We start from the raw sequence: 20,022 nt of genomic DNA on the forward strand, positions 1-20,022 counted from the left end.
CCATAAAAATAGGGAGAGATTATCTTGAATGTCTCTAGTAGTTCTATGTCCTTCATATTGCCCCTATGGTTCTGACTGATATGTTAAATTGGGCAGCAATATTTGTTGTGGGATCTTTCATTAATTTGTCATAGTTCTCCGCATCGTTTAGAAGTTCTTGAACTTTATTGGTGTATGTCTCCTTGTCTAAGAGAACTATTTTCCCGTCTTTGTCAGATTTTGTGATGATGGTGTTTTCTGGAGCACCTGTTTGAGAAGAGGTTTAAGGATTAAACTGTTGATTTCATCCGCTTTCCAATGTCCTCCTGACAAGTTCATATTGTTGGTTTGATTGATGATGATCTTGTGGTTTCATTCCCTCTAAAACCAGGTCCCGAGAGTAATCTTAATTTCCTAGTTGCATTTGATTAACATTTTGCAAAAACAATTATGACAAAAAAGATGCTTGTCTCAAAGGCATTTTGTTAAATGTCTTGGAGCAAAATAACAACAAAAATTCGCTCCTGAAAAGATTCCAAAATGCGTTAATTAGTTTAAGGAAAAGGGGGAATATCATCATCACAAAATCTGACAAAGACGGGAAAATAGTTCTCTTAAACAAGGAGACGTACATCAACAAAGTTCAAGAACTTCTAAACGATGCGGAGACCTATGACAAATTAACGAAAGATCCCACAACAAATATTGCTGCCCAATTTAACAAAGCAGTCAGAACCATAGGGGGCAATAAGAAGGACATAGGACTCCCTATTTTTACGGCCTCCGAAAACTCATAAAGATGGGATTCCTTTACGCCCCATAATATCTAGCAGGGGCTCTTTCATGTGTAAATTATCACAATGGCTCACAGACCTGTTATCACCCTTTCTAGGAACCTTCTCATCCTCCCACGTCAAACATGCAGAGGATTTTATACACAAATTTAATAGTTTAAACATCCCCTCAAATAACATCAAATTGCTCAGCCTAGACGTCGAGTCATTATTTACTAAAGTCCCGATCGCCGACGTGTTGTCTTTTTTAGAGAGGAAGTTACAACCATATGAAGACCATTTTCCTCTTGGCATAGGTAGGGTGCAACTTATTCCTCAGGGGGCTTAGAATATGTTCAAATGGGTACTTAGATAAAGAATCAACAAGATCCGCCAACACCTAATGCAACTGCTCTACCCACCACACATTATCGAGAAGGCTATTAATAAAGCGAATAAAATATACTAAAAAGTCTGACTCACAATAGACAGATTTTAACAAAATAAAGCTTGCGTACGATGAAAACATCCAAAAAGCCACAGAACAACCCAGGTCTAACAACCCTTTTATCTTCCATTATCCCAAATCCATCGGGAGCTCGCCACAACGTATACTAAAATAAAAAAGGGGAAGAAGCCTGAGTTTAGAAGATTCCGTGCAGCAATTTTAATGAGATTTACGTGGGAGAGACCAGCAGGTCCCTCTCGCAAAGATTAACAGAGCACAAAAGGTCAGTACGGTATGCTTCAAGAGTTCAGGGATTTTTCTACACATCAGGGATAGAGGCCATTCTATAAATTGGAGCGGGTGAGCTGGTTTTTCAGAAGTAGCTGTCCGTACAAAAGAAAGATGCTGGAATCTGCCATCATCAATCAAACCAACAATATGAACTTGTCAGGAGGACATTATAAAGCGGATGAAATCGACAGTTTAATCCTTAAACCTCTTCTCAAACAGGTGCTCCAGGAAACACGACCCACCAAACGAATCGCAAAACAGGAGTTAATGAAGCCAAAAACCACTAGGAAATTGTTTATTTTCTCTCCTTCTTGAGAAACGGTCACCTGCGCACCATCGGAGACTTAATGCCACACCTACATACGCTTTGTATATATACTCCTGTAACATTTCATCTGTCCATATTTTACCAGTGAACAGGAGCACAGAAGGAAGTGCTCGAAATATATGGTTGCAACGTTCAAATAGTGTTTTATGGGCCTTCTTATATTCATATATATACATATACATACACATACACATACATACATACATACATATGTACAACATACACTCCACAGCCTATACATTGCTACAAGAGCCTACGATTATACCATCACCAAGAAGCATCTTCCCTTTCTTGACCAAGTGGGAATGCAACTAGAAAGGAGGAACAAAGTTTCTGGCTTTGTGCCTCCTTGGTTGCTGAGATATGCCAGAGCTCTTGAGTTATCCAAAAAGTGTGCTACCTTTTGCCTGGTACTAGGTCCTCCAATGCGATTCTTTTCCAGCAGAAGATTTAAGATCTTTAGTCAGTGAGCTTTATTTTCCACTCCCTCTTTTGGGTGATATTATTTCTGTAATTTTGGAGTGGTGGGGAGTTGTTAACAGTAATCATTGAGGCAATCACCTCTCCCCCTTTGCTGAAACTTTGAATTTAGGAATATTAAAAATACTAGTGAACCAACTCATTTCCATGTTCAGAATGGTACATAATGAGGATTAAATTATTTTAACTGGGAGGTGATGGGTGAAAGGTACACCAGTGATCACTTCTCAGTTATCATCAGGGATCTCAGAAGTTTACCAGCCCAAAGGCTACCAAAGTGAAATGTACAAAAAGCTAACTGATTGTTATATTCTGAAAAACGTTCAGTAGATTTTACTGCTAATAAGCTCCCTATTATAGATGACACCATACAACTGCTTAATTACCCCCTCTTTTTACAGTGGATCTCCAGTCTATTAAAAGAACCACGATAGTTTTTTCGCTAACCTGTGCCTTGTTGGAAATTGAATGCAGCGTCGCTCATAGAACCATGAGAACTGTTAAAACATGGTATAGGGGAGACAGATGTATTCATTATCTGCATGAATATTTCAAGGCCAGAGCTCATTTCAGGCTGAAAACAAAGAAATCTTATAAAGGATGTTAGTCTATATTTCTTTTAACTATAAATGTAAATGCAGAAACTCCACTGCTTTGCCTAGAAAAGGTCAGAAAAACAACAGGCAAATTTTTCCACAGTTAACCACCAGTAATGGAAATAAGCAGTGAAAAAATTGATGATACTCATATAAAGGCAGATGCTTCTGCCAGTCACTTAGCTGGTGTATCATAGAAGTTCCATTGCAAACCTTACGCTGACTAATGCCATAGAGAAGAACTGAAAATTACTGATTTCACTCCATACAGGCAAGAACTGGCAATGCACCTTTCTCTGCATGAAAGAATTTGAGTCTGCTTTAGCAAATGGTAAAGAATCTGCAGCTGAACCAGATGAAATCTCAGTGTAATGATTAAACATGCTGCAGAAAAACAAAAACATTCACAGAAAGTACCATAAATTGAATATATATTGAATTTATCTTCTTAGTATCAGGGATACATTGCAAGTGCTACCTTTTATTAAACCAGGAAAAGAGCTTGATGACTAGCTACTGACCCATTGCTCTAACCTTTTGCTTTTGTAAAATGTTTACCTTATGTGACACCTACAGTAGAGTACAACCATTATCTTTCTCTCCCAGTACAGATTCATAAACATATATTCCACTACAAATGTGTAAGTCCACATGGAATCATCTATGTGTGAGCCTTTTGTATGTAAGCATCATCATGTTGGTACATAATTTGAAAAGGCATATGGCATCACATGGAAACATGGGTTTGCAGGATCTCTACAATTGCGATGTGTAAAGGGGGCTGTCCTTTTTATTAAAGTATTTCAAGTACAAATAGGAGTGACTCTCAAATATGAGGTGTTAAGAAGAGGTGCTCCACAGGGTAGCATATTAAGTGTTCCCTTTTTGCACTAGCTATTAATGGCATTGCAAAAGTAATCCCAAAGTATGCAATGTACACACTATCTGTGGATGACCTGTCAATATAACTTGCTGCTTCTAGAATGTTATTGACAGAACAATAGTTCAACTAAGTACCAACAATATAGTGATATGACATGGAATGCATGGTTTTAGATTCTCTGCAGCAAAACTGGGTTTGTTTTTGTCAAATAAGAGGTGTCCATCTAGATGCAGATGTGTATATGAATGGACAAAGAATTCATTGTCAGATTGCAAGATTTCATGGGTTAATATTTGATAGTAAGCTCCCATCGAACTCTGTGTAGTTAATCTTTAGACCAAATTTATGAAGTCTGTGGACCTGATGAAGGTTCTGTCTCATACCTCCCTAGGGTGCTGACTGCAGACTGCTACTGGGACAGTACTGTACAGGGCATCAGTCCTACCAAAATTGTGTTATGGATGTGAGGTATTCAAATCTGCCTCTCCCCATAGAATAAAAACTATAAACACCAGGAATCCAGATAGTCATATGATCCTTTTGATCATCTATTGAAAGCTTATTGGATGCTGGCTAGCTTACTCTGGTACTTCACTTCCTGGCTGTGCTGGCTGGTAGCTGGATGAGATTCCAGAGGCTTTCGAGGTCTTTAACTACTATGAAAGTGAGGTAAGAAACATATTGTATGTATTACACAGATCATCCCCAAATCCCGTGATCCTTTTCATTCAGATTAAAAGAGGTTTTTAAACATCTAACTTACCTGGTAGTTATATATATAGCTTAAGTCCCTGACGTCACGGCAGAATTTCAAAACTCGCGGCAATCGCCGATCGGTAGTCAGGTGAACCACCTGTGCGCCCTCTACCCAGGTACCTGGAACCATTCCAACTATTCCTCAGATCTTCCCCTGCCGCTGTGTCGGTAACATCGATGGAATTTTCGCGCCGTAGCCTGTGTTTTTCGCAACTTATTTTGGTGAAGTACACTTTGGCTTGGGCTTGTTCGCTTTTGGATTTTCTTATAACATATCTGACTTCTTCAGTGTGAAAATGTATGTGTGGAAGTGCAAGCTGACACTCAAAAAGTCTCCTTGGATCCCCACTTAGTATGTCTGAGCGGGGAATGAAAGACCGGCTCCAGAAAGAGCCAAGAGTATTGTTTCTCACTCTTCTTGATATAACCAGGAATAGTTAATTCTTTTTCCCCTTGATAACTATCTGTGATCCTTCTCCGTAGTGGTAGTCTCTCTGAACCCCCTACTGAAACAGAGTGAGACCAGCGCAATGATTTGTTGGCTGCCATTTGGACCCTGGCCCAACAGGTAAAATCCTCTCAGAAGACAGGGATGTGTGATGCGATAATAAGAATCTAAAAAATAAAAGTGTTAATATATTTGTTAGTGCAAGTGCAAGTGGAGAATTAAACCATTTCGGTCTATTGTGCTCCTAGTCCTCTTAGCTCACCCAACCCCTGTGAGAAGGAGAGAGTCGACAGACGAGAAGGAGAGAACCAGAGGCTTTAGCTTCTGACAGTCTCCCCTCGGCCCGTACCTGTTGACGTTTCCCAGGGCGCTCACCTCGCCATAGGAAAGAGCGAGGTTAAGTGTTTTCATCCATTGTTAGTTTGCTGTCGTCAACCGGAGGAAAGCTTTTGACCGATGTGGCACAGGCGACCCAGTTCTCAAGTAACCTCTGGGTTTGTGGGACAGCGAGTTAGAAGTATGGGCGCCCGGGGCGTGATGCCGAGAAGCTGGGCGCCAGGGCGTCGGCGTCGAAAGCTGGGCGCCAGGATGTAAGGCGTGAAAGCTGGAGCGCCTGGAGCGTCAAGTGTCAGTTGAAGCGCCGGGGCGTCGGGCGTCATGTAGACGCCAAGACATTAAGCTTCAAGAAAATGGGCGCCAACACGCCCAGAGGCGTCAAAGAGACTGAGCGTCAGGGCGCCAGGCGTCAAGATGATATTTTGAAAAACGTCGCTACTTCGTCTTAAATAAATCGGAAAGAAAGAATGATAACTCGCATTCTCCTGTGAATCCTATTGTAGAGATTTCTAGCCAGAAGACAATATAAAACCATCAAACATCAGACTTGAAAAGGCTTATGAAGATATTTTCAAATTTTTAAGAGAATTTATCTGGCTGCTCACCGTTCCCTGCCTTTAGAATTTACTCTTGTGAAGGCGTCTGAAGAACGCATTCGAAAGAATGGATACTTTGAAGGAGAAACAATGAAAGACAACCTTTGTTTTTCCTTATATATATGATGTTGTGTATGGATAAAGGACTAGGAATGGATTTCAACAAATCAACTGCACCTTTCTCAGCGGGACTCTGAAGAAAATTTATCTTTACTCTTTCACGGCTAATGGGGTCACGTCCAATCAAAATCAGAATTGATTTATACCTCTTTCCTCTCACCCCTTCTCTCAAGGTTTTGAGTAGAGGCCTTTCATCTTTGGCCCAGAAAACCACGTAAGATTTAAGATCTAAAGTAACAGAAAAGTCCACCACCTACGACTTTCCTTAAGCTAAAAGAGTAAGGCCAGAGGTTCCTGTGTTTCAAGGTATTTCAGCTCTTTCCTTCTTTCAGCCCTCTGATAGGAGTTTCACTCTAGGGCAGGTAGATGAATGAAAACACGAAGAGGCTCTACACAGGAAGAAGAAGGACCTGCCTTTCTTCTCCTGCAGACTCTTGATAGGAGCCGGACTGTCCCAGCCTGGTAGGCCCCCTCTAGTAACAAGACAATTACGACCTTTCTGCCAAATGCAACGACAGAACCAAGGCAAAGGTTCTGCAACAGCAAGTGTCTATTATGTTTGCAAAAGGGCCAGACAGAGAGTTCAGGATCCGAATTTAGGATTCTACATTCAGTTATTCTGATCCCCAAATACTTGGGGGGTTAGGAGAAGATCCACGTGCTGAGCGGGATTGCACTCCAACTTTTTTATTACACCAATAAACAAAGGAATTAAGCTATAGAAACGACAAAATCGGTTCTGGCAGCGGTCGAACAGCATGACTGGATGGCCTCACTGGACCTCCAGGATGCGTGTTTTCGTCCCCATGCACCCGATCTCCAAGAATTTTCTGAGATTGCGTCCGGGGAAAGGTTTTATAGTTTGGGTCTCTCTTTCATTTAAACAGACAAGGTGGCGTCTGGCTTTGGGCGAGACACCTCTCAAGCAGGGTGCACCCAATATTGAGGACGTCATGGTAACACTTCATAGACTACAGATTGTAGCCACAGCAGCTTGGCAGACTCTTCCCTTCCAGCCCCAGAAGGGTAGCTCTCCTACTAAGAACAAGCATAGACAGTTCTGTGTCAGTCCAGGATACCGGGCTGCAAGAGCGTGGCGGACACTGTGCTGCCTTCTGCCCATCTCCTCTTCCTCCTTGGTTGTACCGTCTACGCGGAACCCTCCACGGTCCATTATTAGCGATGAAGGAAATAATTGCACGTAGTTGGGCTTCAGCATGTCACAACAGCAGAAGCCCCATATAGCTTTACTACATAAAATATACGGCAGACTTTGTCTTCCCAGCTGCAGCGTGACAGCCAGGAAAACGAAGGGATAATGAGCGTCAACTAAAGCTTCTAGGCGTCCAGAAGTTTAAGGCGGCTGAGCGTAGTGAATGAAACTCTAGGCGCTGGATGCAGTGGCGTCAAGCATCTAGGAGTGAAATACCATGATGACAGCGTCAATGAGACTAAGGCGTCAGCGTCAAGGCATTGGGCGATCAGGCGTCGAGCTTCAAGATATTGGAAGCAAGATGCTGAGTTAAGCTCAGGGTAGCAAGATGCGCTGGCATCAGCGTCTGGCACAAAAGAATTAGGTCTGCTGATAAACAGATGAAATCTCAACCGATCCTTCCCAAGAGGTGCTATGCCTTAGGATGAAGATTCAAGTCAGGATTTTCGGGCTTTTCCGTTTATTGCAAAGACAGGACAAGCCTCAAGAAAAATTTCAGAACTATAAAAAGAACAGTCATGTGGCAAAGGAATGGATGAGTCTGCTGAACCCTTTCCTCGCTGGGCAGTTTGTCTCCTTTGAGAGGTTAATTCTATACCGTTACAGTTTCATCTGTCGGAACTAGGACAAGGAAATGAACTGGAGACAAGTGCATCCCCATTTAGAACCAATAAGACCGTGTTGTAGCAGTGGTAGAGCGTCCCGTCCATCCAGGTCCTTCTCTGTATTAGAGGAACCCAGACCTAGTGTTGTTATCCGGCCTTTGTCGGACTCAGTATGGGGAGCAACACGAGGAAATAAAAAAGTCTCGGGCTCCTGGAACAGAGAGCAGGAGGTTAAACATCAGTTAGAAGGAATTAACTGCAATCCTTTTTAGCTCTCAGGAGTTCGAACACAGTGAGGGAACAAGAGGTGCAGAGTCAACACACCATTTTTCTTTCTGACAGCGTTGGCCTACAGCATCAACAAACAAGGGCACTCACTCCAGGTCTCTACTCACGAGACAATAGAGAATCTCTTCTTTGGGCAAAGGAGGAGAATGTAAAACTAGTAACCACTTTATACAAGGGGAGAAAAATGTGAGCGGACATTCCTGGGCAGGAAATAAGTCCTCTCAAAGAATGAAGCTACATCAGGACTTTAGGGGCGTCCTTGCGCCGATACCATGCAGCGCCAAGCGAAGAGAGTTGGACACTTGCTGCTCTCATTACCAGATCCGGGCTATATACGCCAAATGGCGTTCCGCAGTGGACTGGTCCAACAGGCGTGTATGCACTTCCTGGCTAAGATAATACACAGGGTGCGAAAAATTTGTGTCACATGGGGACCGGAATGACCCTTGTGGCCTGCGGCAGAGATTGGTTCCCAAGAAGTACTGGATTGGATGGTGGACATTCCGAGTAGCCTACCTCAGAAGTAGATCTGCTGCGACAACACTTGAAGAATATTGCAAAACCTACAAAGCGCTATAATGCTGCTTTGGACTAACAGCGGAAAAACTCACAAGAGCCAGAAGTTTTCAGAAGGAGGCAGCTGGGCGCTATCGCAAATCAGGAAGTTATCCACCATTAAGGTATACCAATCCAAGTGGGAGGTATTTGAAGGATGGTGCAGGACAACCATGTGTCCTCTTCCAATATTTCTGTAACCCAAATTTTGTATATAGAGAACTCACCAGCATGGAACCTAGGCGTGGTCCTGAGGTTCTCATGGGAGTAGAGTTCGATCCCTTGCAGAGGGCATCTTTAAGACCTCTGTAAAGCTCTTTCTTGGTCAGTTTGGCCCTTGTGAAAAGTTAGTGAGATCCCCATGCTCTCAGCAGAAATAGATTTTATAAGGCAAGCAATCTGCTCACTGCAACTAGGCTTCCTTGCAAAATGAATACTCATCACAACCCTAGTCAGAGCATTCGATTCCAGACCTAACGGACATAACAGGGGAGGAGAGAGAGAGAGAGTCTATTTCGATGAAGAACCTAGGCTCTACCTGGATAGGACAAAGGACTTTGAAGAATTCAGAAGGGCTTTGGTGCTCAGTCAAAAACTCTCTGTATAGATGTCGAAAAATGCTCTGTTTTATTTTATCAGACAGTTGATAAGAAGCAAATATGGAATGTAAGAGAGGATAGACTACAAGATTCTGAAGTAAGCCTTGCGAGGTCAGGGCAGTAGCAACCTCTGTGGCATCTTAAACCAGAACGAGTCCCTGCAGAGTATCTTGGACACGACCTTCTGGGCAAGTTGATATTTGCCTCTCACTATCTAAAACAAGTCAAGACATTATCACGAGGTGCTATACGCTGTGCCCGTTTATAGCATCTAATTCCAGTAATGGGAGAGGGAATGCCTACAATCCCATAAACCAATACCCTTTTCTTACCTTGGAATTGAAATTTTTATGGTTGTTTGTGAAGACTGGGCGCGAAGTCCTCCACTTAGTAATCATTGGGATGAAAGTTCCTTGGTAGAGCCCGGAACAAAGGGTATTGAGGAGAATCGTCACATAGAGGTTATACACGGTTGACAGCCCCTAGAGATTTTCAGCCCCTGGGTAGATCGCTGGATCTCTTAAGGAATGCAGACATAATGAGAGAGTTCGTGAAGTCCAGCTTCCTTAATCCAATCCTATAAAATAATACCCTTTGTTCTTGCCTTGGAGATGGGTTGAAATTTATTTGGTTGTTTGTGAAGATTGAAGCAGTCTTCACAATCATTGATTTTAGTCGAATGATCATTTTGTTCCTTGGTGACCTTGAACAAAGGAGGTATTATAGGTTGTCTGTCACATAGAGGTTGGCACACGGTTGGCAGCTCCTAGAGGTCTTCAGCCTGGTGGATCGCTGGACCTCTTAAGGAATACAGACATAATGAGGCGGAGTTCGTGAACTCACCTTCCTTAATCAATTATAAACAATACCCTTTGTTCTTACCTTGGAATGGTTGAAATTTCATGGTTGTTGTGAAGATTGAATGCAGTCTTCCACAATCATTGAGTAGTCAAATGATCATTTTGTTCCTTGGTGGCACCGGAACAAAGGAGTATTATAGGTTGTCTGTCCTGTAGAGGTTGGTACACGGTTGGCAGCTCTAGGAGTATCAGCCCCCTGAGTGGATCGCTGGACCTCTTGGGAAGCTTGAACATAATGGGGGAGTTCATTGAAGTCAGCTTCCTTAATCCAGGTAAGGACCTTAAGTTGGTTTATTAACCCTTAAGCAAATTCCAACGATGTTGGCTGTCTCTGACCCTCCACCAAAGGTGTCAATCAGCTATATATATAACTACCAGGTAAGTTAGATGTTTAAAAATGATATTTTCATAATAAAATAAATTTTGAACATACTTACCTAAAGCCAATTCCTAATCATCCACCTCCTCCCCTCTAGAGACTAGGGCATGGAAGATCTGAGAATAGTTGGAATGGTTCCAGGTACCTGGGTAGAGGCGCACAGGTGGTTCACCTGACTACCGATCGATTCTGGTTTTGAAATTCTGCCGTGGCGTCAGGGACTTAGCTATATATATAACTACCAGGTAAGTATGTTCAAAAATTTATTTTATTATGAAAATATCATTTTGAATAAATTAAACCTAACAAACTGTAATATATTGTCTTTCAAATATTCTCCAGTTCCTCCATGAGAATTATCAGAAATTGAATATTGTGTATTTCTGAATTCGGGAGAGCAGATGTCAGAAGTAGTAATTCTAGCATCCCTTTCAGGATGTGCATTGCTGCACAAGAAAGCTGTTCCAGTGTACACTAATGGCTCTGAATCTGATGTTGCCATTGAATTTGGAGCTATTTTCATAGATATTGAGCACAGTGGTTTATACTGCAGAATTATGTGCAATTTTGATAGTTTTAAAGGCAGTTTTAACATGGAGCAAAAGAAACCATACAATATTTAGTGACTCCCTGAGTGTACTGCAATCTCTTGGAAGGTTTAGTACCAAGTACCCAGTTGTTTTAGAGATCTTAGAATGGATATTTTTACTTAATCATTGTGGTAGATAAATTAGCTTTTGCTGATTATCGGCCCACATATGTATAATAGGCAATGAAAAGGCAGTTTGGCAGAGTATTGCATCAGATGCTATGGAAAGTCTGACTCCTTTGCCCTTTAGTCTTCTTCTCAGCAGTCTGGAGGAAAATAAAAGTGGTTTGGCAAATCTTATTGGAAAATCAGGTTTGCAGTAACCAGATGATGTTAGAAATTAGTAAGTCATTTCTCTTATGGTCTACAGTAATATGTTAAGATGGGAAATTGCCCTATGTTGTCAAAGGATTGGACACACATTTGAGCCATGGTTTTCTGATGGGCAACCCCAGCCCTCATGTGATGACCATTTAGTCTTGTTGACTGTGCAGAAATTGCTGGTAGGGTGTCCCAGCCTTAGTGGCTCAAGGCGCTGGACCTTACAAAATATAATTTACCTTTAATGGCACTTGTAAGTAACAGTTTACTATTTTTAAGGCATTTACGATTCTAATTTGTTTTGTAACATGAATTTAGAATTTTGTTTTATACCATGTATAGGTAAAGCAAGTTTATTTTACGTTTTTTAGTGAATCCCTGTGTTGTTTTAACACTATAGTAGATGATTTCATATTAAATCAATCAATCAGGGAAGAGATAGGGCTAAAGAAGAGTTGGAAAACAGCCTTTTAGTAATGGTATATGAAGGAAATGGGGGCGAGCACTGTGATGTGGAAATTACAAAGGAGTAATACTTCTTGAACAACCTGTGAAATTTTTGGAAAATGAGATGGAGAAATATTTTAGAACAATTGTTAAAATTGGTAATTGGCTGTTTGGCTTTATGTCTTTAAAGATCAGTTGTAATGAGGCAACTGCAAGGAAGGTGTTTAATAATGAAATGGGCATGGCAGAGACATTGGGGAATAGAATGAAAGCTAGTAATGCAGCTTAGCTGTAACACCTAAGTAGTAGGTATATCAGATGAATTATAGGGAAATGTTGGTGTCCATCAAGGGTCAGTGCTGAGCCCTGCACTGATTATCATAGCAATATAAAAAGTCACAAAGGAATGCAGAGGAAAGGGTCCCTGGGAGCTGCCTTATGGAGGTAAGCTAATGCTAACAAGAGAATCTTAGGTAGAGTTATGAAATTGTTAAGAAGGTTTTGGAAAGGAGAAGACAGAATATTAACATGAGTAAAACAAAGTTTTTGGTGACTTACTAGGAAGAAGTGTACAGTCAGTTAAGTGGCCATGTGGTTGTTGTGGGAAAAGATGTTGGGGTGCGGGGATGATTCTGTACTGTATACCATATGTAATAGATGATGTCACAGGAGGTGCTTAAGGTTACTAAATATACATGGAGAATGATTTTATTGATGCCCAAAACACATTGCAAGTGAATGGATAGAAGGGAATTAAGAACCCTTTTATGATAGATTGCCAAGCCTTAGAAAAGAGGCAGAGCGTTTATATTCCCTTGGGGACATACTGGACTGTAAAGCAGGAACTGAGAAATCAGTAGGAGAGTAGTTGCTGCATGGATAAAGGGGACAGATGTAGTTTGGTTGCTGGTAAATAACAGTTTATTTTAGTATAGAGAGTACAATGGGTACACAAGGATGTGATACTCTTTGCAGCAGAAACATTGGCACTGACAAGGAAATGGAGATTTCGAAAAGTTGTGACCATGGATTGTTTAAGATTCATGGATGGAATAAGGTTGGAAGATCATGATACAAATGAGGAATTGGTGTAGAGTGTTATTAAATGGGTGGATACAAGAAATCTCAAACATGGAGATGTGTTTGACCAGCGATGACAATGGGTGAGGAATATTTGGTTTGAATGTATAAAAAGTAGTGGATATGGAAGTAGCAGGACAGAGACTCACGAAGTCCAAGAAAATCATAGAGAAAGTGGATGAAGACCTAGACCTGATTGGAGTTTAAGCAGAGTACAGTGAAGAGCTGAGAGAACTCAGTTCACTTTTATCTTATGATGATAATGATGTAAGGCTGTTTACCTTGATGCTGGCTGATCTTGGTAGTGTTTCCCATAGTTTTGTCATTGACTGTTTGATACAAGACTTCAGAACTGACGTCATGGATGTACGAAACACTTCGATTGCTTTGTTGATGTTTGTTAAAATTTTAATACTGCTTTAATACTATGATGAAAATAATGCATGCAGGCATGCTGACTAAAACTTTATAATGGATGGACTCTGGAAATTGATGTTGTACTACTTTTTTCAGATTGATGAAGTGCCCTTAATCATTCGGCATTTAGCAGATGGAAAGCTCCAGTGGAAAGAAGTTACAGAAAAATGGCCTAAATTTGTAGCTCAAGAAACTACTAAATAGCATGATTCATTAGTAATACTATTGAGATTGACATTAGGACAACAGTTGTAATACCTTTTTTAGTAAGCCATTGGCTTTTTTTTTTTGTTTTACGGTGGAATTCATTGAATATATAAATGAATTTATATACTATTTGCTGGGTGTAATGGATATCGATTGGGAATATAAAAGATTTTTCTTATGCACTGATGTAGTTAATTTTAGTATTGGTTTTCTTCTAATTTTTTTCACATTTTAATACTATCTAGGGCACAAATTTTGTATGGCACTCATTGCTTTTAACAATCTATATAATTTATAGAATGTATGGGGATCTTTGAACAATTATTTTTTTTGTTTTGAAATGATTTTTTGTAATTTGAAAATGCAATGTTTTGACAATTTTTCTAGATCCATCTACATAGAAACCTGAATATTATCATTATTGCCTTGAGTGAGACTTCATTTCCTAAAAAGATACACTTTTGATCATAGTAGCAGTTACCAGGTTTGGTGGCATATAAGACCCCCCCTTGAAGTAGGGAATATCAAGAACAGATTGTTCCTGCAGGGATACAAACCTATGCTTTCATAAATGCAGTTTCTCATTTGAGGAGCGCTTTTGCTGTCACTGACTAACTAGAAAAACAAAATCCTATCGGGTAGGCCTAGATACCTCATGACCTGAGGCAGCCTAAGTTGTCTATTGTGTTCTCAGCCACACTTGCTGTTAACTTGTCACAGTGTTTTTATTCTCTTTTGGATGCTGAGATAATGTGCTAATGCTTTAGTGTGTGTATAGCAAGGTTGTTTCACTCCCAGCTTTGTGTGATACTGGAGTAACCCAGTGTTTGTTTTATATAGCCTTTTTGAGGGGCTTAGTATTGTGGTATGGTGGTTGCTTTGTGTGTGGTGTGTGAACCACATGTGCTCCCCCTTTTGTATACGAAGTGGCCACCAGATTTATGTCGTTGTGCTGGCCTTGCAGTAGTGGTAAACCCACATTCCATTTGTCTCCTGTTGTGGAAGAGAATGTACAAGGGATGCTATGTTCCCAGAATGTGTAGGGTGGCAGATACCACAATGGAACCTCTACAAGTGGGGAGTAGGAAGCAGAAGGGAAGTATGTTGTTGAGGGAGGCTATGTTAAGCCCTCTCCCATGCCTCCTGTTCCTCCTTTACCTAGGCCCCCTCCACCAGGCTTACCTGAAGAACCCATGATCAAAGATGTGGTGACAATTGTGTTGGCCTGTTTGGTGAAACAAGGTCAGGCAGGGCGGATGGCTGGGTCATGTGATCTTCATCATCTTTCCATCATCCCTCTCATACTGACAGGGTGGTGGGGAGCAAGCAAGTTCACACCCCCACCTCCCCCTCCTTTGACAAGTGAGGGCAAGATGATAATGGAGGAGTAGCAGGTATTTTTCAAGATCCTCCTCCGCTTCCTATTTATCCCCCCCCCCCAGCTAAGTACCAGCACTTCGTCGTTTCGGAGCGGGTTGACAAGACAGAGTCAGTGTGAGAGGAAGAGTTGCTTGTCCATGAGAGGTTGTCGCGAGCAGCATAGTCATCGGTCACACTCTGAGAGCCACATCAGAGACAGATGGACTAGAAGCTCCTCTGTGTGGAGGAGTTATTCCATGGACCAGAGAAGCCATGCTTCATCTCAGTCTGCATCTCATCATCCACAGAAACATGCCCCTTCCTTCAGCTCTTCAGGAAAGTGACTCCAGACATCCTGCCGTGAGTACTACCAAGCTCCCAACCTGTAAACAGCAGCAGCACAAAGGATGTGGCGCTTCCTAAGGGTGTAGTTTAGCAGCAGAGAAGAGAGGGGAGTGGAGACAAAGTGAGACAGTACAGAGCAGGATGGCCAAGAGGAGGTGGCACGGAAGGGGACCTTGGGAGAGAAGGGCTTCATAGAGGTCATTACCAAGATTCAGTGCTGTTTGGAGCTGGCAGAACCCCTCTCCATTTCCCCAGACGACCCCCCACTTGTTCTTTTACTTGTGGAGGCCACACCAAAGGTGAAACAACCCTTCAGGTTGCCCTGGTCCCCCCTGATGCAGGGGTTGATGATAGAACTGAATGTGCAAGTGGCTCCTTGGCAGCAGCAAGGTTGGAAAAATTGTTGCCTCTTCCCCCCTTACCCCGCCAAGCAAATTACTACCTCCTGGAAGGCTCCTGCTTAATCCTTCCTTGGAACCCTTCTTATGCAGGCTGGGGAGTCACATGCCCATGAACAAATTTAAACAGCAGAGCATCAGATTTATCATCACCAGATTCAACAACCTGGAGTTGATGCTTGCAAAGGCTCTTCAGGCCATCTCCTCCCCTGAGGGCTCTCTCTCTCGTGGCTGGAGTATTGCAAAGAGGCGTTACTGCAGGAGATTAAGGAAGTGCTCCCAGTGGAGAGGCTGTCGGGCATCAGGAGTCTGCACCTTCAAGTTAGGCACTGCCATTCATTGTCTGGTGGATGGGTCATGCTTGGAACACTATCTTGAAGAGGCGAGAGACCTTCCTTGCAGTGGTACAGCAGCAGATTTCCCAAGAAAGCTGGCTGAACTAGATGAACAACCCGCTGTTGGACTCTCCCTACTACTTTCCCTTGGAGCTGATACAGATAGCCATTGAGATTTGGAGGGATGGAGGACTTGCAGGACATGCTTTTCTTGCAAGCTTCATCCCCAGAACCAGTGCATACAGCCAGAGCCATGGGGAACAGACTAGCTGCCCACATCAGGGCAGGTGAATGGAAAGTGACAGACCTCAGGCAGGGTTACAGATTCCTCTTCGGACCAGTGCAACTTCCTGTCCCCAGAACTGATCCTGTTCCTGTCATGCCAGAGGTGAGTGCCATGCTTCAGAAGGGAGCTATAGAAATGGTGGAGGACAATTTGCTGGGGTTCCATATGGAGAAATCCTCCAGGGGGTGGCAACCAGCTATAAATTTTTTGGCTCCGAGTGGTTTCTTGCAGCAGATTCCTTCTTGGTGGAGATGCCGTAGTTGGTGTTGCTTACTGCAGTTGTTCACCAAGGTACTCCTGCAAGTGTCTGCGTGGGCTTACTTGAGGGGGATACAGCTGAGGTGTTAACCTGGACAACTGGCTGAGCTTAGTGTCATCAGCACAGAAGGCAGAGAAAGACAGAGACAAAATTCTGGCTCTGTGATGGGAACTGGTGTAGCGGTGAACCAGGCAAAGTCGGACCTGTCCCTCAAGAGGTGCGTCAAGTATATGGGGATGCAGCTAGACATGGTGGCATCATGGGCTTTCCCATCACATAAAGGATAGCTAACATCAAGAGGATAACCAAAACCTTCCTGAAGGAGACGTCCCTGCCAGCGAAGCAGTGTCAGGTCCTCAGAGGTCACCTAGTGTCCCCTGAGAAGCTAGTCCCAAGGAGGAGGTCCCACATCCAGTCCCCTCAGTGGAAGTTGATGGAGGCCTGGCAAAGCCTGAAGACAGCCCTCTCCCAGTAGGTCATGACAGTGGAAAATATGAAGGAGAACCTAGTGTGGTGGACAGACTCGACCAACCACCTTGCTGGGGATGCTGTTCAGCAGATCCCCTCTGAAGATGGTGGTATTCTCCGATGCCTCGCAAAGGAGTTGGCGCACCTATCTGAACAGTGTGTTTATTTTTATATGTGGAGGCCAAAAGAACAGAAGGAGCCCATGAGTTTCTGGAAATGAGAGCAATCTAGTTGTCTTTGCAACACTTCCAGAGCCAGCTGGCAGGGTACTTGGCAGTCTCCATGAGTGACACCACAAAGGCTAGTAGCCTACGTGCGACCTAGCAGTAAGGATCTGCAATTGGTTGGCGGTAGAGGGAGTGGACCTGACAGCCAGGTACATCCCAGGTAGAAGAAACATTATTGCTGATCAACTCAGTAGGACAGATCAGATAGTAGGCACCGAGTGGTCCCTAAATCAAGATGTAGTAAACAGCCTAGCGGAGGTCTTGAAGGACTCAACCCTTGGTGTCTACACTGTGGCCCAGAATGTGAAACTGCCTCTGTATTGTTCCCTAGTCCCAGACCTAGGGCATTGATGCAGGACACCTTCCAACATCCAAGGAACATTATGGTTGTGTATACCTTCCCCCCTTTAGTCAGCTGAAAACGGTTTTCATCCGGCTCTTCTCCTCCCAGGGCCTTCTCATGATATTGGTTGCCCTCTGTGGCCCTAGACAGAGTGACACTCGGACCTCCTGGAACTAGTGGTAGACTTACTGAGGAAACTTCACAGATCCCCACTCTTCTTGCAGTGAGCTCCCTCCACCTTGTGTGGAGATTATTGAGCAGCTCCTCAGAAAGAAGGGATTTTTGAAAGGAGCTACTGCAGCTACCTCGAACACCATCAGACTCTCCACCACTAGGGTGTACTAAGGGAAATGGGCAGTCCTCTGTGATTGGTGTAGTTTTGGCAGGAGAAAAACCTCTTGGTAACAGCCATGAAGGGTTATAGAGCGGCCCTTTCGTAGGTGTTCTGGCTGAGGGGCATAAGGCTGTTGGCCTGTTCAGTACTTGGGAACTGTCTGCCCTCATAAGTGGCTTCAAACATAAGTGCCCCTCAAGGAAGGTGAGAGCCCTGAGTGGGATGTGACTTGGGTCCTGACCAGCCTTTGAGGTCTTCCATATGAATCTCTGAAGAAGGCATCTGACAGAGAAATGACCCTGAAGGCAGTGTTGGCCTGGCCTTGGCCAGAAGAGTTGGGGAGATCCTTGGTCTCTCCTGCAACATCTCCCATTCAGAGGGATGGTCCTCTTTATCCTTGGAGCTCATCCCAGACTTCATGGCAAAGATACAGAACCTCTCTGTTCCAGACCTGAAGTACAAGAGGTTCTCCATCCCCTCCCTGAAGGACTTCTTTGGAGACAACAGAGAAGTGTTGCTGTGCCTGGTCAGAGTCCTGAGGCAGTACCTGAAGCGAACCCCCCCCCCCCCACAGACCTGAGTGTTAGAGACTGTTCATCAGTAAGGGGAAGAAGAACAAGGAGGTGTCAAAGAATACCATCTCCTGGCTCAGGGAAGTGATCATCAGGGTCTATGACTAGGGAGGAGGAGGGAGCACCCTTGGGAAGAGTTATGGCCCATGACATGAGGGGTATCAACCCACTGTGGCCTATAAGAGGAAGCACTCTGTCCTGCAATTCCTGAAGGTGTGGTTCTGGGAAAAGACAATTGACAGTCTCATTCTTCTACCACTGGGACCTGGTGTACAAGTCTTTGGACACCTTCACCCTGGGCCCTTTGGTGGCAGTCCAGCAAGTTTTGTAAAGGTTGTTGAGCCCCTCTGGAATAGGGCATAGCCTGGAAGGCAGTCAGGCCCATCGGGGAACACTGGTGGAATGTAGGTGAGTACCTGGTACTACCCCCTTTGACTAGTTATAGTCGTAAGTGTTTGGACAACATCCTATAGGACATGCAGTCTTGAGTAACTCTCCCTGTGGGAGGGGATGATAGATGAAGTCTTGGTGCAAATCTGGCACTGCCTGGTAATGCCCACTTGTTTAACCTTGTAGCAGGAGTAGCGTAAAGTAGTTTGTATTTTTCCTAGTATATGAACCATATTCATAAAGGAACTAACCCACCTCTACCACCCCTTTTAGTTCCAGTCTATCCTATCTATAGAGATTATTTCTGAGTGAGCTGGTACACACAGTGGACAAGGTAGGCCATCTCTGGTACACAGGCCTAACTGATGGAATTTTGTTATTTTAGTTAGTCGGTGACAGCTGAAGCACACTTTGCATGAGAAACTCCATTTATGAAAGCAATGGTTTGTATACCTAGGAGAAATACAAATAATTTTTTAAATTTGATATACTCTTTTAGTGTTTACACATAAGCATTTGATGTTATCGAAATATATACCAACCGTATGGCAGGAAAAATCTTGGACAAGCATGTAACCAGGACAGCAGGAAAAATCTGTTTAATAGTAGTTTTACTGTAAGTAATGAGAAAACAAAAGCAGGCTTGGTATAGTAGAAAATATGATGGAAAAGTCAAATGGTGACAATGAAATTATGTGAGAATAAATTCACGAAAAAATGAAAAAGAAACAAAATTGTAAAGATATATGAAAATTATTTAAAAGTTTGTGTAATAAGATAAGATTTTTAGTGAAGATCAATTTAATAAAGTTACATACATGATCGAGTTTTTATTATATAAAGATATATAAGCCTAGCTTGGGCAAGCCGGTGTGTGTACAAGTACACATGTATTGCATGTTACCTAAGCTATGAACTTAGTGTGACCCCTCCCCTCTCTTTCTCTCTCTATAACTGTTTTCTTATTGATAGTATTGTACATACAAATATTTTTCTCTGTATGTACATGTATGCATCTTGTTAGGGTAAATTGTACAGTGTGCATTTGCTCAACTTTCTCTCTGGGCTATAAATAAGAAACATTAAATACTTGACAGAAACACCAAATTCAT

The 20,022-nt window shown here is 42.9% G+C and overlaps 1 protein-coding gene across 2 annotated transcripts in view; it reads left to right on the plus strand.

Moving 5' to 3' along the window:
• The window catches only part of GlyRS (glycine--tRNA ligase), a 615,776-nt gene extending 596,044 nt beyond the window's left edge, over window positions 1-19,732 (plus strand). For both annotated transcript variants that reach the window (XM_067126048.1, XM_067126050.1), the window contains one exon: window positions 13,484-19,732. In XM_067126048.1, coding sequence (XP_066982149.1) covers window positions 13,484-13,591 — 108 coding nt within the window. In that variant the 3' untranslated portion in view covers window positions 13,592-19,732. The remainder of the gene's footprint in view (window positions 1-13,483) is intronic.
• The last annotated feature ends 290 nt before the right edge of the window (window positions 19,733-20,022 follow it).

This window comes from Macrobrachium rosenbergii, chromosome 23, assembly GCF_040412425.1.
Source record: "Macrobrachium rosenbergii isolate ZJJX-2024 chromosome 23, ASM4041242v1, whole genome shotgun sequence".
In the NCBI taxonomy this organism is placed as follows: domain Eukaryota; kingdom Metazoa; phylum Arthropoda; class Malacostraca; order Decapoda; family Palaemonidae; genus Macrobrachium; species Macrobrachium rosenbergii.